The sequence below is a fragment of the Athene cunicularia genome, assembly GCF_003259725.1.
Source record: "Athene cunicularia isolate RWA chromosome 1 unlocalized genomic scaffold, athCun1 chr1_part1, whole genome shotgun sequence".
Lineage (NCBI taxonomy): Eukaryota > Metazoa > Chordata > Aves > Strigiformes > Strigidae > Athene > Athene cunicularia.
The window spans coordinates 32,227,798-32,242,468 of NW_020799091.1; the positions used below are offsets into that span (position 1 = coordinate 32,227,798).

General features: G+C 36.3%; 1 protein-coding gene across 1 annotated transcript in view; it reads right to left on the minus strand.

Annotated features, from left to right (window-relative positions):
- The window catches only part of NAA16 (N(alpha)-acetyltransferase 16, NatA auxiliary subunit), a 50,839-nt gene that overhangs the window by 7,902 nt on the left and 28,266 nt on the right, over positions 1-14,671 (minus strand). The window contains exons 9-13 of the mRNA XM_026854588.1: positions 4,213-4,285; positions 3,806-3,975; positions 3,223-3,375; positions 1,187-1,315; positions 403-616 (exon numbers count right to left, since the gene is read on the minus strand). Of these exons, the coding sequence (XP_026710389.1) occupies positions 403-616; positions 1,187-1,315; positions 3,223-3,375; positions 3,806-3,975; positions 4,213-4,285 (739 nt within the window). The remainder of the gene's footprint in view (positions 1-402; positions 617-1,186; positions 1,316-3,222; positions 3,376-3,805; positions 3,976-4,212; positions 4,286-14,671) is intronic.

A 14,671-nucleotide genomic window follows, 5' to 3' on the forward strand; every position in this document is an offset into this window, starting at 1 on the left:
AATACACTAGATCAAAATTAAATTCTTACTATTCAGACTGCTTTCCCACAAAATCTATCCGTTATTTCATAATTCATCTGCTAATGACATTTCTCTTTGGTGTGAATGAATATATTGGCTCAACTGAATTTGATTTTTCCCTTAATATTCTGAAATGCCACTCCTCTCCAAGTACTCCAACTATAGCTAGGTTTGTTCATGTCTAACTTTTACAATATGAGATAAGAGGAAAAAAAGCTGTAGCATTTTATCTGTGATCTCTTTTCCGTTATCAAAATGTGACAGAAAAGAAAAACCTGTGTATGTTACAAGTCATACTTTTTCTACAGCACATAACCTACTCATCTTAATAAGCTTTAACATGGGTCATACACATATAAGCCTCCATTACAGACTGGATACCTGAATTCACTTCTTGCTCTTTACTTTCATTGGTAAGAGGATTATCATGGAGCTTCAAGTAGATCTCAATTGCTGATCGAGCAGCCTTGAAGTAGAAGGCATGTTTCCTGAGCACATCTTCTAATCTCAGAAGATCTACATAGGCACGAAGAGTCATCTTTCTCATGCAGTACGTGTGGAAGTCAAATTGATCATCTGTTATCTCAAAAAAATGCTTCAAAAGAAAAAAAAAGACAACTCTTATGCACTTCCCTTGCTTAGTCTATTTACATTCATGTGATTAAAAAAATAGTTAAAACTGGTATTATTTACAGGCAATATTTAACAAGCATAAAAATATTCTTAAAATATTGACTGTCCAAGAGAACCTGTCAGTAGGGAAAAAAAAACCCACCTAGAAAAATCTCACTTTGTTAACAGAAACTATAATGTGATTGTTCAAAGACTGAGGCACTCTTTAAAAGCCAACTGAAATGTGATTACTCAAGATTTTAAAGAGCAATTATCAAGAGACAGCATAAAGTTAATGTACAAATAATTGTATAGTTAGGAGACAGTATTTTACGTTGAACCCTTTTCACTTTAAATAACCGTTTTTCACATAACATCTAGGGATGACATTTTGTCTATTACAATAAATCACCAAGTATTAACCTGTTTTTAAAAATCATTATACTAGAAACAGTCTGCAAAGAAAATCATGCTAATGATTACATCAGCAAATATCTTCATTCGTGTGTGAGAAATACTCGGAAAGAAGTTTATGGTGTTTGCACCTACTTACCCTTTCTACTTCGTGGCATTTTTTCAAGGCCTCACCATACTTCCCTAGCCTTTGATAAGCTGCAGCACATTCGGTCTGGAACCACATACACTGCATCTCGTTTAGGTTTTCCATAGCAGAAGTTCCTTCCTGAAATAAGCATCATTATCACTTTTTGCTATTATAATTTACCGGCTGGTTCTTTCAGCTATGGCTAGTTTCAGGCCATTTATAGTTAAAAAAATAAAATCAATCCTTCAACTACTTGGAATACAATAGAAAATGGATATAACCACCCAGTGACTGAGAATAATACTTGTGATACCCTACGCTCCCCAAGACAGAAAGGAATATATTTAAATAATTAAAAGTAAAATTATCTGAACAAGATTAGCATCTCAATAGATTAAGATTAATCCATGTTTGTAGACACAGTATTACTTTTACATTTGGGGGTCAGAAAACACTATTTAAGATTTTAAAGTTCATTAAGTTATCTTTAGTGGTTTTCTCCTCTGTCAGGTAAGTGGCATCTAGTAGTCTAAAAATCCAATGTACTGTTTTATTATGTAATATAACTAAGTTTACTAGAACTTGTTAGTCTACATAAATCAAGTTAGATTTAGACTTCATATTTTTAAAGAATAAATCCTAGGATTTTTTCTTGCATGGTTTCAGTGCTAGATCTAGAAGCATGTTCCATATACCAGGAAAGCTAGCCACCAAATTTTCAGAGTAGTCTTTACACTAGAAAGAAAATCCAGTTCAACTCACCACATCTAATTATTTAGGATCAGATTTTTCCTATCTTGCCACAGGTATCTATGCTAGAGTTCTGCATTTCTTGCTCTAACGCTTCCAACAAGCATACACGATGAGTTCTAGTAATCAAGTTTTCAATCACTCCTAGAAATATCTAGAAAGTCTGGATTTCAAGAGTTTTCTCACCTAAAAGAAAAATTAAGGAGCCCAATTCATTTATGTGCTCCAGGAAATCCCACCAAGGAGCTGTCTCGATATTTAACTACATATATAATATGGAAATCTGGTCTTAATGAATCTAAATTTTGTTCAACATGTAAAAAATAGATTTCCAAAGTGCTTATCCCATCTTTTAAGGATGGATTTGCTTTAATGAAATTTGTCTGTAGTACTAGGTGAAAAAAAGGTAACGTCCAAGTCCAACTTGATTTCTGTCAATAGCAAATCATAATGAACCTAGTGCCCATTCCTGTGCAGTTAGCTCAGATGGTATTACCAGGAAACAGGTTTTGCAATCAAGGTACCCATCAGATGCATTTCTGGAGAGGTACTTAGAAGTACAGCAATAAAAAGTACTTCTTGACATTCCCCTTTGAAGAACCATTTTTTCCAGTATTTACTGAATCTATATACAACTGGAGTACTGCATCCAGCTCCGGGGCCCCCAGCACAAGAGGGACACGAGCCTGTTAAAGCAGATATGGAAGAGGACTGGGGAGGGGGGCAGAATCAAAGGGCTGAAACACCTCTTGAAACACCTCTCTTGTGAAGAAATGCTGAAGTTGGGGTTGTTCAGGCCTGGAGAAGAAAAGGCTCCAGGGAGACTTCTATATATAAAGTGGGCTTAAAAGACTGAGAAGGACTTTTCACCAGGGCCAGTAGTGACGGGATGAGGAATAATGGCTTTAAACTGAAAGAAGATAGATTCAGATTGGACATAAGGAAGAAATTCTTGATGGTGAGACACTGGCACAGGTTGCCCAGAGAAGCTGTGGATGCCCCCTCCCTGGCAGTGTTCCAGGTCAGATTGGATGGGGCTTTGAGCAATCTCATTTAGTGAAACATGTCCCTGCCCATGGCAGGGGGGTTGGACTACAGGATCTTTGAAAGTTCCTTTCCAATCCAAACCATTCTATGTTTCTATACAGTTATTTACCACTGAGTCTGAGAACATTATCTTAAAAATGGACACTAATAAAAGATAGGGTTTTTTATTTTGGTCAAACTTTACATGAGTGGGGAAAAAAAACACCAGAGGAAAACAAAACCTCTCTTTGTTAAAGTACTATACTTACCCTTGTGAATTTAGAGCACATCTCCTCTGCATCCTTTACCATATTTGCTCGCAGCATGTATTTAGCACATTTAGAATTGATAAATCTGTCTGCAGTATCCAAAGACTGTGCTTCATCCATCCATTTGGCAGCTTCCTTGAGGTTACCTACATGCTGTTACGGACAAATTAACTAGTTAACTTTCAGTATAAGCCTGCTATTGTCCAACTCCTGAAATCTACAGTTACTGGCATTTCTTCCTCAGAAGTAACAAAAAGCAGTATTATCGTTTGCTTCCCCCTGCCCCGAGATTTTTTCAGAACAATTTTCTGTAAGTTATGATTTGCTTTGCAAAACCTAAACAAAAGGATTTTAATTTTCTTCCTGACAGAACAACGCCCAAAAAGAAACCCACATGAAAATTGATGCCCATAACCACTGCTAACTGAAATACTATCCACACATTAACACTCATATGATGATTGGTTTCAGTTTTCAGTTGGGTTTTTTGTTTGGATTTTTTGTTTGGTTTTGGTTTAGTGTTTTTTTTTGTTTTATTTCCCAATAAACTAGATACTCTCTATGTCCAAATTAAATGTTTTACCTTGTAAATTTTTGCTTTTAAATAGAATAGTTCTATTAATGTTGGAGTGCTTGCAATTGCAGCATTAATGTAATCCAAAGCCAAAGAACACTGGCCAAGTTTGTCAAAGTGCTGTGCCAGGAAATATCGAACCCAAAGCAGCGTCGTTGGGGGCTCTTTCTCTCCATTTTCTGCAATAAAATGGAAGGAGTTACAGCAACTAGTGTAAGACTGAAGACTACAATTGAAAAACAGACAAAAAAGAAAGTTTGGCAAATTCAGCAAATATTTCCCATAATGCATTCATTTACTAGAAGGTATTACAATTGCTTTCTTGCAAGAAGTATCACACTTCAACAGTTCTTGATAACTGCCATAAACAGTATTAGTAATTACAGAGTAATTAATATAAGACCATAGAAACTCACCACATGTACTAAAAAGGTCACAAGTTTTCAAAGAGGCTTCATAACCAGTAACAAGTTCTTGGATTGTAGAAACCTGCATATAAAAAAAAAAAAATCAGCTGAAGTTAACCACTATCATGTTTACGTAAATTAACACAAAGAAAAAACACTTGGGTAAGATTATAGAAGCTATACTTAAAATAATTACTTAATTTGGAAAAAATTGGATGGATCCTCATGTAGCTTACTTTACCTTTCATAAGCTACCTTTGATCACCCATTTTAACTGACAATATGGCAAGGAAATAGGAGTAATCTTTGACAGCTTACAGCAGAAAGTAATCAAGTACATTGAATTAGTATCCCTTTTAAATAAAAAATCCAAAATACAATTTATTTATACTATTAGTTTAAGTGTCCAAACTAAGCCAACTGACAAAAGGTTTGGAAAAGACTCTGCATGAAATTCCCATATCAGTGAAGATACAGAAGAGACTTCTGTGGTTTTCTGGCAGGTTGATATGTACTGTTGAAGACTACTTTTTTTCTTTTGTTGAAAAGGTATTGTTGCATGGAATACAGGCTGCACCGTTTTATTTATGTCTATATACTGACTGATTTAAGGCTAATACTTTCTGAAATCAGACTTTGCCAACAATATTCTTGTTCATTCCAAGGTTGAAGACTCAAAATTCACCCATGCAGTTTTGAATTCACACTGCACAAGTCTGACATTTACAATACATACAAATGTTAGTATCTGTGCATTTCATGACAACGAGCTATTCCAATACCAGGTCCATGGCTCACAAGTCCCACATAGTATTTCTAATCATTTTATAAACTGTTCAACCTATTTTGTAGCTAAATTCTAAACATGCCTGCCACATCCAGCAAGTAAGCAGCCTCTTAAGGAAACAAGACCAATACTAAAAGAACGAAAAAGAAATACGTTCCATGTTTATTCTACCCAAAACACAGAAGGGACTTAAAACAGTAAGATCTGACTGTAAACATAGTAGGATAATGGCTATATTCACCAATTAGGTGAAACCTATAGATAGTAAAAGACCTTAAAACTTCAGTGGTTAAAAGTAAAGATGATCCTACATTAAAAGAAGTTTGTCATGAGCAAAATACCATGGAGACATCAAAATTTAGAGAAGCAGGATTTGAAAAAGCACACATTCACTTCAAGATACACTTTGGAAGAGGAGGGGAAGGGAATAAACCTTGTAGAAGATTAATTAAACAATTTGAAGGATACTGCTTTATTTAACCTAATTGAGCACAACAGGCAATAAACGTCAAACAATTTGTTTCAAAGAGAACAGAGAAAGTGACACACCGAAGTCATACACAGTCAGAGTAATGTCTCAAAAGCATAATAAAGCATAAACACGCACCATTCTGGAAAACTCTGGGCAAATCTCATAAGAAATGGTTCATGGTAGCAAAGTGTCATCAAATATAATGAAATGTTACTAGTCTTCAAATAACCAGAAAGTGATAAAAGAATGTAAAGAAGTCTGAAGTAAATGAACAAAGGCAAATAAATGCATTAAGTTGTTCTCTGGCCTCAAGACATTTATTTATTAAAAGAAACTTTCAACAGCCTCAGAAAATCTTTGAAGATGTTCTTCTCTGAGTTTAAATACAGAAGTAAGCATCTGCTTCAAGTAGCAGGCTTGCAGTGTGTATGGGCAACAAAGTGTTGTGTCCTTGCTGCTTTTCACTGCAACTTCAGAATATTCCCAAAGTTATTCTCATCTGACTGTTAGTAAACTCAAATTCCTTTCAGACCAGCCAGCTTTTCCAGATTGCAAATAAACTGTGTGTAAAGGGAGAAAGACCCTCTTTAATAAACACACCCTATCACCACCAAACACTCCACACCATTTTTTCCATTGCTGCACACTTGGAGTATGGCTTCATGGCTGGACAAAGACCACGCTACCACCAAAAAGAATGGTGCCACCATATGAGCCACACATGCCTTGTCCCTGCTTTGTGTTAGTGCTAGTGGCTGTACCCAGGTTAAAAGTGATTTACTCCCTACACCAGCTCAGTATTACAGATGACCACTTACTAGTTCCATCACCAGGGGGAGCTGGCAGTGGAGAGACCTGGGACAGTGAGGCAGTAAGAAAGACTTTTCCTAGCAAGAGGGTCTTTGATCAGCTTACAGCAACAGGGAGATCAAGTCCTCTGATCTTGAGATGATAGAGAATACCAAACCACACCATGTTTTAAAAGACACTAAGTTCTTCCAAATTCAGAATTTTGCAGTGGTTTTGGCTTCTACAGTCCAGGAAACTATACTGGAATTGTCATTCTGAAAACCATTTTGGACAATGCATCTGGAAACAAATGTTCAATGAAAGCTACAAAAGTAATTCCAATAGTGTAGGTTATTGCAGATGTTCTTCGTGAAAATGTCAATATATTTGTTTCTCATGACTACTCAATCTTTTTCCTCCCTTTTTATGCTTATGCTTGTGTCTCTTGCTAGTAATTTAGAAAAATAATTCCGGGTTCATATGATGCTTCAGGAAACAAGTGATCTTGAAATACAAACCCTAATTTCTGTGTACACATTAATTGCAAATTTACTACTAAAAATCTGTCTCTTGAATTTACTACCATTTGTCATCTGTACTCTAGAGTGACCACTGCCATCTTACAGGCGATAATATTTTAGCATTTCTAAACGCTATAGCATTATTCATATAGATCATGTTACAATTTCTAGAAGTCAAAATGAAGTATACAGAAATACCATGATGTTGACCACAATTTCAAACCGCGTTATTCTAAGGAAAAAAGTTTCAGCTATTCCCTTACCATGGATCTGAAAAAGCTTAAGATATTACAAAAGCGTAGCTGAAACCATCACCAACCTCAGGTTTTGTTATGTCAAGAATGGAGCCAATTCCAGAACTGGGGCCAACAGTTTCAGAAGCTTCTTAAATAATCAAAATTCAAACCTTAAGCCTCTTCATAGGTCACTACCTACAATTTTAATTTCATTACAAAAGAACAATGAGTTAAGAAGCATGAATCCAAGAAGGAGAAAATGTGCTTTAGCCTTCCCCATTAGCAGAGACAATTGTAATGCTCATTTTCCCTCCTATACCATATGTAAAGGTTAAAATTGCACATGCTCACAAATGAGTAGATTCTTGTCAAAAGTAATAAGCTTGGAAGTTAAGAAAACATCTTTCACACTCTATACTACCTGAAGCAAAGACCACAAAAGCCATAAGGGTCTTTTTTTTTTCTCCATTCCTGTGCAGTTTATTTCCATTGGAAAGGATAGTTTAATAAGTAAACTTTGAGTAAAGGCCTTAAAATATTTGAGAAATACAAACTGAGACTGGAATAAATATCATGCATACACATCTCAATTTCTTTTTGAACTATAAGTTACAGGAACACAATTCACTTGAACCGCAATTCTGAACTACTTCCTGTGAGCATTAGTTTTTACTTATTTGATTATACTGAGAAATATTGTGTGTCCTCTCTTGAAAGGGACAGCCTAAGGGCAAGTTATTATTCTCCAAATAAATGTCTGATGGCTAGAATTCTTTTATCACCACTTGTAGCTATTCCAGTGGCACCTCTGGGGCAGTCATTAAATGGAAGTCTGTGCTATATTCTATGCCATATACCAAGTCAATCCTGCCCCAAACAGTTTTCTTTAGACAAAGAACAGAGGAGGACTGTTAAAGATAAGAATAATAATACAAAATGGGCTGGTGGGTTTTCTTCCCCATACTCCATGTGAGAGGTTAAGTTGAATGGAATGACAAAAGGAATGAAAGTAAAGAGAAAAGCAATATAGAAAGGTTTTTGAAGAAACATATGTAACAAAAGGTGAGCTGAAAAACGTAACTGGAAGATGAAATCAACAGCCCACTAGCACAAAGTAGGGATGCAAATTTTTCCAAAAGGCTCAAACTCTCTGGTTCACTACTATGAAAGTTAAATTACTAAATTGATTGTATATCCTACTATTACAGCAGTTGAGCAAAATATTTTCATTCTGTTTCAGTTAGTCTTCAAAATACTATTACTGTGTTTCCTTCTTCAATGAAACAACTGCAAGAAAACTGAATTATTAATACCATATAGAAATATTGTAATGTACTAATAAAGTGATCAGACATAAGCTGTATCAATAGTCTTTTTTTTTTAAAGGATTCAGCTTATTTTATCAGTTACAGTCACTAGACTTAAGTATTTTTTTAAGTTGCTGCCATAAAATTAGTAAGTTACCAGCACTTCTGGTGCACAAACATATTAAAAGGTACCATTGGCAGTTTCAGAAGCAATCCGTACGCTTAATGTTTAGCACAGGTTCAAGCCCGCCTTTTGAGTTCCCAAGAACACGTTTAGTATTACATGCCCTGTTCTCAAAGGCAAGCAACCAAAAAGGGAAAATATGAATACTGCTCCTGAGCTAGAAATTCAAGGTGAATCTATAAAACTGTCCAAACAAGAAAACATGCTACTAACCTGCAGATATAGATGCAATGGTCATCTTAAAAAAATTTAGTTATGCATTAGTGCAGAAGAATCTTCAGGCAAAACCCAGAAATTCTTTAGAAAAATGTGCTCTAGTATGGGCTTTTATGAAAAAAATTTAACTGTTACAAAATTCACACACAATTACACTATTGAGACAAGGGGTACATTATCTTGCCTTGAACACCATCAGCAATGAAAAGGATATACAACAATGGGGAAGAATAAAAAGACAGTGGAACAAGGTAACACATTACTTGGCACGCGTATGTGCAGAGAGTGACATTTAAATCACTATCATCATGCATCAAATGTATCATTTTTGGGAATTACCACAGAGTAAGAGACTGATGCTTTAGAAAACCACTTTGTTTCCTTACGGAATGCCTTAATAATCACACATACCAGAAGCTAAATATTTGCATATTTGTTTTTAAGAGAACTGAAACTTTATTTAAAGTCTAGCTATTCACAGTTCTGTACTGCATCCAAAGTAATTTTATTCAGTTGCTTTAATGAGAAAAACTTCTTCTCCTTCAAGCAACTGCACAGTCCACTGTAACCCATTCTAAAACAGTAAATGGTGTCTTCAAGAGGAGGATGCTGCAGTCTCAGAAAACAGTCCAACCTCACCACAATGTCCTATCTACAAGGTTCTGAAATTTCAGTGTCTCTTCACAGTGCAATGGATGGTACAAGTTTGAGACTCCACAACAGAACTGGAGACTTTTCCCTTTCATAACCTGCTACAAAGGACTAGAGGAGAAAAACAGCCAACAGTTCTTCAGCTTGCAGTAAATGACCCAATCAAGCTACTCCTAAGAAACTTCTGGATATTTAGTTCTCAGTAATTACAGCAGATAGATATAAAAAAATAAATAGAAATTTCACAAAACTCTCACCTACTCAGATTCATCTGTCTCAGAAAACTCTCAAATTAAACTACGAGGTTGATACAGAAGGATCAATCTATATTCAAAAGCCATCTAGTATCAGTACTTAGACTAGAAGAAATGGAGCTGAAAGTGTGGGTGCTTTTTATTCCCCATCTACACTAACAGGCTTGCACGAACACACACCTCCTTTGAGACACCCAATTCTGAAGCAGTACATAAAACCCTCAGTTGCAGGGAAAAGATTCGTAACATTCAGGAATTAGAACCGCCTTGATATTACTGAGCAGGTATCTTCCAAATACTTCGCAGTCTGAAAGTTCAAACACTAACTGTATTTTGGCATAAGTATCAGACACATCCTATATGGGCATTCCTTTCATTTCAGGAACAGGTGTTACACAGAGCATTACCTTTCTCAACTTCAGTTTACAGACAATTTTAAAGGTAACTGTAGCCCTCGCTGAGGAGGGGAATGGGTTGCTGCCAAACTTTTTTCCCTCCCTCAAAATAATGGAGTAATTTCACAGAAACATCTTCTCTTGTATTGATAAGGTTCTTGTGTTACAGCAATAATGTGTCTACTGCGTAAGTGCCTGAAAAAGGGAAAACAGCAGGTAGAAGGGGGGTACCCCTCATGAGCCTACTCATCTTCTACAGGATAAAGGTCTTCTGTGCCGGAAATGAAATAGGGTGTTTCCCAAGACGGATGTTCTCTATTCTTGAATCTGACAACTGGGGTCAGATGTTAGACAGCTGCATTTTTTTTAAGATTCAAAGTGTCAACATGGGTGGTCTTCACCACTGGGAAGCTCGATTTCTCAGCTGGTTCTGAAGATCTAGAGTGGGAAAAAGGACTGCGAAAACTGACCTGCAGAAGCAGTATTTCCATACATTGCATCTTCATGATGAGGTGAAACAATGCATACAGGAAACAAGGGGAGTGCATGTGTTCCTGCCCTTCAAAGAAAGGTAATACTATCTGTCCTTGAAACCTTGAACTGATCAACTTTTCTTCTTCAATAGAAAATTCTCCTCAGTAGTTTATTTGCTGAAGAAAATTGGTTTTTGCATGTAATATGCATGTTGCTCACAACAGTGTCTCTGAAGGTCACAGAAACTGATCCCGAAGCACCGTATTTGTCATCAACAAATCAAACCTCTGTATCAGATGAGTACTTATTTGAAAAAACTGACTCCTAAAGCAGGGTTCCGCTGAAGAAATCTGCTTCAATAGCAGAAAGTATGTCTCAAAGCTGAATAAATCAATCCCTTCATTTTCATCTCAAAAGTACAATTGAATTTTGACAGCATTTCCCATCACCAGTATTGTTAAGTAGTGTTACTTGAACAAGGCTTTCTGGTTCCCTGAGTAAGAATAGTATTCTTTATTCAGGAGAATGGAGCGTAGCTGAGTTTGTGACACCACTTTTCCAGAAAAGAGGCATCTGCTAGACTTAGTATGAATCCTTATGTCTGAGAAATTGAGAAATAGATGTACTTTTCAAAATATCTACAAATGATTTCCAAATTGTTTTGTTACCGAGTGTTCAAAGGAAACTGCTGTTGTACAAATTCAAAACAATCCTCATCATCTAGAACAGATGAGATACCTAAAGACTGAATGACAAACTAAGCCTTTCAACAGCAGCCCTGACAGTTTCCCTTGGGCCAGAAAATCATATTGACATTAACAGATAAAGTCCTCATGGTCAAATTATTAGGAGTATCTTTCACAAGACAGAAAGAAGTATCCAGTACATACCCTGAAGCAATACTCTAAATGCCTCATGGGAAATGGAGAAGCAACAATAAAAAGAGTCCGTAAGAGTACTACGTCAATACTTGAAGTCTTCGCTACGATGAGATGTTATCTAAGAGAGAGATAAGAAGGTGCTTACAATGTGCAGAAGCTGTATCAATGGACCCTGAAAAATATTTATGAACTCAGTACCAAATAAGTTAAGATCGAAAAAACAGAAAGCAGTTGATGGCTCAGTTCTGGAAAATGCCTTTGATGACAATTTGAACAGGGCTTGCAGCTTGTCTGTCAGGTACACAGTGACACTATTAAACCACTCCTTGACTGGTCTCTATTTCCACACACACAAAACAAGCCCATACAACAGAGCTGAAACTAGGGAGCTGAACCCACAAAATAATCAAGAATATAAAGAGCAGGCTCCTTGTTTTTCTTTTAGTGCTATGCTCTCCACACCATTCTAAACAGAACCATCCCCAGAAACATTTTCACACTAGAAAAGCTCTGACACAATGATGGCACAAACAAGAACATCTTCTGAAGTAATACTTCTTGAATAATTTCATTTCAAACTCCCTTTGCTCACTAAGGCACCTTCACAGGCTCATTGAAAAGGGTTACTTGATTACTTGCGATGGACAAGGCAGACATACAGCTTGGCAAGGAAATTGTAGCCCTTTCTCTAGGTGCCTAGAGACACTGTATAGGAGGATCCTGGCTTTGCTGCCCATTAAGCTCTGCCCACATGGCAAACTTGCAACATGAAGTCCCCATCTCTACAAATGGAGACACCTAGATTAATGGTAGCAGATGCACACTTTCAACGATCTACTGTATCTAGCACAGCCCCATCACATGTTAACCTTACCTTTCTGGATGGAAATACTGACTGGAAGGAAGTTTCAAATAAAGAAGCTACCAATAGACTCAAGAAGAAAAAAGCTCATACATTCAATTACCACATCAGAGAAAAAATGGTGGGAGGGAAGGGCAGCTACACATTAGAAAGAAGGTTTTACTACAGCTTAAGACAGATAGGAAGCATCTTCATTTATAGCCAAGATGTGATTGTCATGAATTGAAAGGTGCTTTTTACTGAGGCAGCAAAGAGTATGCCAAACACATGAGCCAACTGGCACACTTGCACTACACAACAGATCCGAGTTAAGGCTCTTCCAGTGTATGCACATAGGAAGGTGTATATGGGCAGCCACCTAAAGTAGTTCCATTTCCTATGGCTTACTATAAATTTAACTAAAAGAATATCTAAGATCACAACATTTATAAGCTTACACAGTTCAGATGAACCAAAAAACCTCTTCAGCAATGCTCACACTAGTTGATTTTGATTTTTTTAAAAGCAGTGTTCCTCTATTGAAAAAATGTCTTGTGTAGCTACTTTGAAACTTAAGATATTGACACTCAGATTTATCAGTGTAAAAAGCAAAAGGTGTAGAATATGCAAATAGCTGGATGCTTACATTTTTACTCAACACAGCTACACACTAAAACAACTGCATTAGTCTCACTTGGAAAGTTTCCACTCCATAGTATGTTACATAGCTGATACAGATTTACCCCCCACAAAGTGGTATGAACCACAGAACAAGCCCATACAGACTATTCAAATAAATTACTCCAATTGTGAAAGGCTATTCAGCCTCATCTGACAAATTCCCATTGATTACATTTTAGTATAGGGCTAATATCTGAATGTATTAAAAATCAGAGTCAATTAAAATTTATTTTACCACCTCATGCCATGAAAGTAGAAACAAGAAAACATGACAAGCAGCCTTCTACTTAACACGAGTCTCCTTAAATTTTTTATATATCTGACATACACAGATGCCAAGTTTGTTTCTGGAAGAAGTTTTAACTATTTTGTGTAACACCCAATGAAAGTGTAGCTTTGAAACTAACAACAGTTCAGATGTAGGTGCATTTCCATTTTTAAATTTATTCACCAAGCCATCAATAGTCACTCCTGCTTCCCTAAGAAAAGCACTGCTAAATGTATGCATATGCTCATGCATATACAGGGCAAGACAAAAAAATGTGACAACTGCAGTAAAACACACATCTAAAGGGAAGTTCCACAATAATTTTAAATTGACCTAAATGGGAGTCAACTGCACAAAAAGAAAAATCAATCAGTGGGTTTTCATTCATATCTATTCCTTGGTCTAGTTTGCTAAACAGTTGCACAGAATCTTGCACTCCCTTTCAGTGGAAACCTAGGCATTCTACAGTCAGTTTCAAGTACCTGTAGTAACACCTTTCCAGTCAGCTTGCAACTGGCTACTGTGACCCAGATATGCTATGCAATTAGTTTTCATTAATTACTTTTCTATAATGCTAATCCTATGGTATCATGCTTATTCACTGACTTCAGCATTTCTCAGTGCGTGTTAGCAAAGCAGAAATAATTCTCAGGATTTTCATCAAGGAGCTACCAGCCTACAAGGACTGGCTACCCACAAAGCATTAACTCCGCAGTACCATATTTAAAAATAAACAGAATAAAAAGCAAAAAAAGTAACTCACCCCACAAACATAAAAAATTATACATTTTCTTTGTTCCCTGACCATCTAAGAAATGAGTTACATGTTTTGTAAGCAGTAGAGAAAGCAGACTTCTATTAGGTAAGTTTCTTTAAAGATGGTCCACACTAAAAGTCAATACATTTTGATTTATTGTATACTTTCATAGAAAGAATCACATACAAGAGCTTTATTAGCTTTTAGATTTTCCATTATGCTTAGTTCCTTACAACTACACACCTCCATTAATGACTTGAAATCACTTTCAACCACAAAATGCATCCAATTAAGTGTCAGATACACTCTCGAATCTAAAACTTGCTAAAAATCAAGCATAGCAAGAACTCTTTTTTTGCCCTGGATTAGGTTTGAAAGTGTATTTTATGATACACATCGTTGCTAATAAAATGCATGTCTTCCTGACTAGTACAGCTACATCATAGTAAGCTTATGTGTAATTTGTACATGCTTGACTACATACACCATCAAATCCTACTCTGATTTCACATCTCAAGGTAATGCTGACTTGCTGCACAAGATTAGCAGTGATAACAGCTATGCCTGAAATAAACTGATACTTCTTCCCAGTGTCAACACCACCAGTGAACACACAAGCTCTTTGAAACTACAGAACTCCAGAAGAAAGTTTTAGATTTATCTAAATTATTTTAGTTTGTATTTGTCATTCAGAAAGTAACTTGTAACATGGTATTTTGTACACTTGCTCTGTTAAAACAGCATTATTTCTGTT